General features: G+C 45.0%; 2 protein-coding genes across 2 annotated transcripts in view; one reads left to right on the top strand and one right to left on the bottom strand.

The window, feature by feature from the left end:
* Positions 1 to 5,000, bottom strand: part of sh3pxd2b (SH3 and PX domains 2B) — a 233,610-nt gene that overhangs the window by 29,015 nt on the left and 199,595 nt on the right. The window lies entirely within an intron of this gene.
* The window catches only part of cfap54 (cilia and flagella associated 54), a gene marked incomplete at both ends in the record, with an annotated part of 38,858 nt that overhangs the window by 28,590 nt on the left and 5,268 nt on the right, over positions 1 to 5,000 (top strand). Inside the window, 8 exons of the mRNA XM_080436142.1 lie at positions 1 to 11; positions 139 to 205; positions 575 to 760; positions 1,187 to 1,273; positions 1,494 to 1,613; positions 1,818 to 1,865; positions 2,369 to 2,510; positions 2,599 to 2,747. The exon at positions 1 to 11 is cut by the window's left edge and continues 160 nt beyond it. Of these exons, the coding sequence (XP_080292268.1) occupies positions 1 to 11; positions 139 to 205; positions 575 to 760; positions 1,187 to 1,273; positions 1,494 to 1,613; positions 1,818 to 1,865; positions 2,369 to 2,510; positions 2,599 to 2,747 (810 nt within the window). The remainder of the gene's footprint in view (positions 12 to 138; positions 206 to 574; positions 761 to 1,186; positions 1,274 to 1,493; positions 1,614 to 1,817; positions 1,866 to 2,368; positions 2,511 to 2,598; positions 2,748 to 5,000) is intronic.

Genomic DNA, 5,000 nt, shown 5'->3' with positions numbered 1-5,000 from the left:
AAGATCGCTCAGTAAGTCCCAGTAAAGATTTGCTTTGCTTTTGTTTGTTTAAGTTAAACTTAAATTAACACTGGACGCAGAAATACTGAAGGATGCAATGACAGCATTATGCACAACAGAGCTCTGTGTGTTCCACAGGTACATGGTGACTTCAGACATAGGCCAGCAGACCATGACCTGCCTCCTCTCTGCACACCTTTTTAAGGTGAGTATAGAGTAAAATGTGCAGTGTTCACTTAACGCCGAGAGAAGTGTTTTTTTTATGAGTGCCTAAACCAGTGATTCTCAACCGTTTAAATTTCCAGAACCCCCAGTTTGATATGCATTAGGCCACGGACCCCAGATTGATGCGATTTTTATCTGTGGGACCCCAAATGAGCTAATTTAATTCTTGAGAGTGTAGGCTACAGATGGTACACAGAGTATACCTTCGTACACTGTCAATTTACAGACCCGCAACGGTCCATTTGGTTCCTATAACTATCAATCATTTAATTGGGGACCCCTGGGAGTCTCCGGACCCCACCTCAAGAACCAGTGTGCTAAACCCCGATCCAAATCTCTCCCCACACAGTGTGTGTTGTGCTGCTCACTGCCCCAGGCCCAGTGTGACCTGTGGTACGCGTCGCACAGCGTTGGAGATGAGCTGCTCCCTGGGGTGGACCTGTTCTCAGAGCCCCACAGAGCACACCCTGCCGCCGCCGTCACCAGCCTCAACTTCCTCTGCCACTGGCTGTACACAGCAGGACACTATGTCACGGTACACACACGTGTACCTTTTACATACTGTACATATATTCATATACCCAGTATACTGTGTATACATACAAATACAATACATCTCATGCATGCGTACGTTATGTTTCCGTCAGGTTTTACAGGTTGAATTACTGGAATAGAAACTATTCTGGACAGGGACATTTTGGATTTGTTTGTTTACTTATTTTTTGCCGAGTCACTGGATATCTGGGGAATACAAACCCTGTTAAAGCTACTGTAAAAAAAAAACTGTTATAGCTATAATCTGTCAGTTTTATGTCTGTTGTTACCTCTCCCGATGGAGGGAGGTAATTGCAACAATGTACGCTCGACAATAAATATGTACGATCCAGTGTGCCATGATGCTTCAAATACCTTTGTTGACATTGTCAACCAGTCACTCAGTAACATCAGGTTGTGATTTCAGCTGCTGCCCATGCTGGCCCTCTACCTATATTTTGTCGGGACCGTTTGCAGAGACCCACAGCGGACTGCGGAAGGGAAAATACTGAAGGTCTGAGAGCATTTTCGTGTTTGTGTTTGTGAGTGTGTGCGCACACTGTGTTGTAATTTATGTTCCATTTGACTGGTATGAGATAGTTTTTGATGATTTTTAACCTCTTTAACCTCTTCTGTGTGTGCGTATGTGTGTGTGTGTGTGTGTGTGTGTGTGTGTGTGTGTGTGTGTGTGTTGTGTGGTGTGTGGTGTGTGGTGTGTGTGTGTGTGCGCTTAGGTTCGTGCCCTGACTGAGCTAAATCTTTTTAGTCCAGCCATCAAGGAGGCAGGTGAACTCATCCAGGGGAAGGGGATACTTCTACCTCATGGATGCAACTTCCACGTAGATGAATCCCAGGTATATGTACACACACACACATACGCACGGGCGGCAGGGGTAGAGTGGCCGGGTAGAGTGAACTGGAAACCGTAAGGTTCCCAGTTCGATCCCGATGTACCAGCAGCTTCAAGCTGTAATTTCTAGTCATTATTCCTGATTTTTTTTCCCAGATATTGTCTCTGTGCTCTGACCCCTGGGTCCTTTCTGTTGTTTCTCCTGTAGCCCATGAGGAAGTTCTACAGCAACAAGTCTCTCCTAGACAACAATCAGGTATTTCTTACACACACACACACACACACACACACACACACACACACACACACACACACACACACACACACACACACACACACACACACACACACACACACACACACACACACACACACACACACACACACACACATCCGTAGTATTTCCCTGTGGGAGGCACAACAAGTTCAAGAATGAGATTTTAGATCAGTCACATTCACCCACATTGTGGGATGAAAAAAGCACAACTGAAGACATTCAAAAGGAATGCGTTATACTAATTACATATGCTTTTGCCATGTCAGTCATAACATCTCTATTTTTATCAAGGAAAATAGACTAATGAGTTCAGAATCGTTGTGAATATAAGTGTTATCAACAACAGCAATGTCCCATCCACAGGCGGATGAACCGCAAAAAACAAACACAGCCACTACGACAGGCTACGGCATTCCATATGGAGCTCCTTCACCAACTGTCCTAATGTGTATGTGGTTTAATGGGGCCTGGTTTGGGTTTAGGCTCTGGAGGACCTTGTGAACCGTGGACCAGCTCCGGAAGTCCAGAAGCTGTATGGATCCATACTGTGCCGACGACTCATCCTGGCCCGGGTCCAACTGGTCCTGGCACTCAGCAGCACCATACACAGCCTTCCTTCAGCAGGTTGGTGGGCATAAGTACCCGATGAACTCATGTTTCATTTAAGTGTTTCAGCTTGTGTTAAAAACATCGGTGCAACCATGTCTCCCAGAGTTCCTTGATTGTGAGGCTCATGTCAACACAAAAGGGTGCTCAGATGGCCCACTGCCACGCAAACAGGGCTCCGATGTCAAGACAGAGGATTCCAAAGGACTGGTTCTTGATTGTCAAAAGGACAAGCTCACCCCAGAGAGGGTAAAGGTAAGAGTGTAAACATTGTTACCTGTTGTTACCTTAAAGGCAAAATGCAGAAATGTTTGTGTGATGACAATTCGGCATTTGCGGAGGCAAACTCTAAATACACAGTGCATAAGGTATATTTGCCACACCATAAATATGATCTCCTCACATCAGTAAAATGGGATTTAGGTAAAAAATCGTATCCCTTTAAGCTAATCTATACATATCCACTTCCTCATATGTCAGGTGACATCTAAATTAAATGTATTTTCTAGAACAGCATAGAAAACGGCCGCTAACAAGCCTACGCCCACTGCTTTGGAGGCCATTCTTGATAGCCAATGAAGGACAGGCCACCCCAAGGTCTTTGCATTGGTTCTGCATTGCAGTTATTTTTTAGCAGCTGCAAAGCTGCTGCTCTAGAAAGAGACTGAGACATCGTCATCTGCGACCCCTATTTCATCCGTGACACCTATTTGTCATTGGCTGTCCTTCACTACTTTAAGCCAATGGGGACGCTTTGAAACTGTAGGCATTTTAAAGCTCAATTCTAGCCAATCAGAGCACAGCATGATCTGAGTAGGCTGGGACTAGCTCATGCAGCCAAAACGAATGTCAGCCCACTGCTCGCAGCAGAGACGGAGATGCGGTTTCCGAAAGAAAAATCTTATTTTTTAAAATAAAGGCTGTATATGTAATATTAATGGTGATTTGGCAAGAACATGGCATATATATGGTCGGAAATAAAAGGATATGTGACCAACAAGTCGTGAAAGCAGTTAAAACTGGTTATGTTCCGTGAGGAAGGCCCCTCTTCTCCACCAGCTCCCCCCGGGGAGAAGAGAGCCCGCTGGGGGCGGACAGGTCACACGGTCCGCTGTGGTCTCCACAGTGGATCACAGCCCGGTTCTCCGCTCGGTTTTCACCGGGCGGAGCGGGGTAGATAAAAACCGGAGGCCGAATTGGACTACACACACCCACACAAAACGAATATTAAAGTTACTACATACTGTCATGAATTAATAATAACCTTTATCACAGAGACACCGACAAATCACAACAGGATCACTCTGACCTGCTCTGCTCTGCTCTCGGCGAGCAAGAGGAGCTCTCCCCGCCACAGTGTGTGTGTGTGTGTGTGTGTGTGTGTGTGTGTGTGTGTGCGTGTGTGTGTGTGTGTGTGTGTGTGTGTGTGTGTGTGTGTGTCAGTGGTGGGAAAAGTACTTTATTTTTTTTACTTAAGTAAAAGTATCAATACTGCAATATAGAAACACTCAAGCAAACGTCTGGTAATCCAAATTTACTTGAGTAAAAGTACAAACGTATTGGCATCACAATGTACTTAAAGTACCAAAAGTAAAAGTACTCATTATGCGGTCGTCTGATCCGCTGATGATCCATGTTGTCGCTATGACATGAGTCTGAAAACCCAGAGGGAATCATTTCAGTTGAAAGATAAATGGATAGATAGATCATCTATCCATTTATCTTTCAACTTTTGCAATGAGATGAAGCGATTGATAGATCACATAGATTAGAATATAGGCCTATGCATAAGATAGATAGATAGATAGATAGATAGATAGATAGATAGATCGTTTATTATAATAATATAATAATATAATATATATATATATATATATATATTGCTGTCCATCAGCCCCCCCGGGAGCGTTTTGTCAAGGGGGGGGGGGGGGGTGATGCCCGGGGGGGGGGGATGCCCGGAGCCCTGCTTCTCAATTTCGGCGTTTATTTTTTACACCGTTTGGTGCACCCCCCCCCCCCCCAAGGTTGGTGCCCTGTGCTTCAGCACCTCAAGCCCGTTGGATAAGCCACCACTGGCCTAAAATGCGCTCTTGGCCCCCTCTCTGCGAATTTGCACACCACTATAAAAAACTTGGGTGTTTATTTGGACTCCTCCTTGAATTTTAACAAACAAATTTCAAGTGTAGTGAGCAGCAGTTTTTATCAGTTACGAACCATAGCCAAATTGAAGCCCATTTTAACTCACAGGGACCTGGAAACAGTCATCCACGCTTTTATTACCTCTCGATTGGACTATTGTAACTCGCTATACCATGGGCTGGCTCAGTCTACTCTCTCCCGTCTGCAGATGGTCCAAAATTCTGCTGCTAGACTCCTGACTGGAACCAGGATGCGAGAGCACATTACCCCGGTTCTGGCCCAATTGCACTGGTTACCAGTGAAATATCGCATTGATTTTAAAATTTTACTTTTTGTTTTTAAAGCCTTAAATGGCCTTGCGCCACAGTA

This window comes from Gymnoscopelus braueri (genome assembly GCF_963280865.1).
Source record: "Gymnoscopelus braueri genome assembly, chromosome: 8".
Taxonomy (NCBI): domain Eukaryota; kingdom Metazoa; phylum Chordata; class Actinopteri; order Myctophiformes; family Myctophidae; genus Gymnoscopelus; species Gymnoscopelus braueri.
This window is presented reverse-complemented; position numbering and strand designations above follow the sequence as displayed.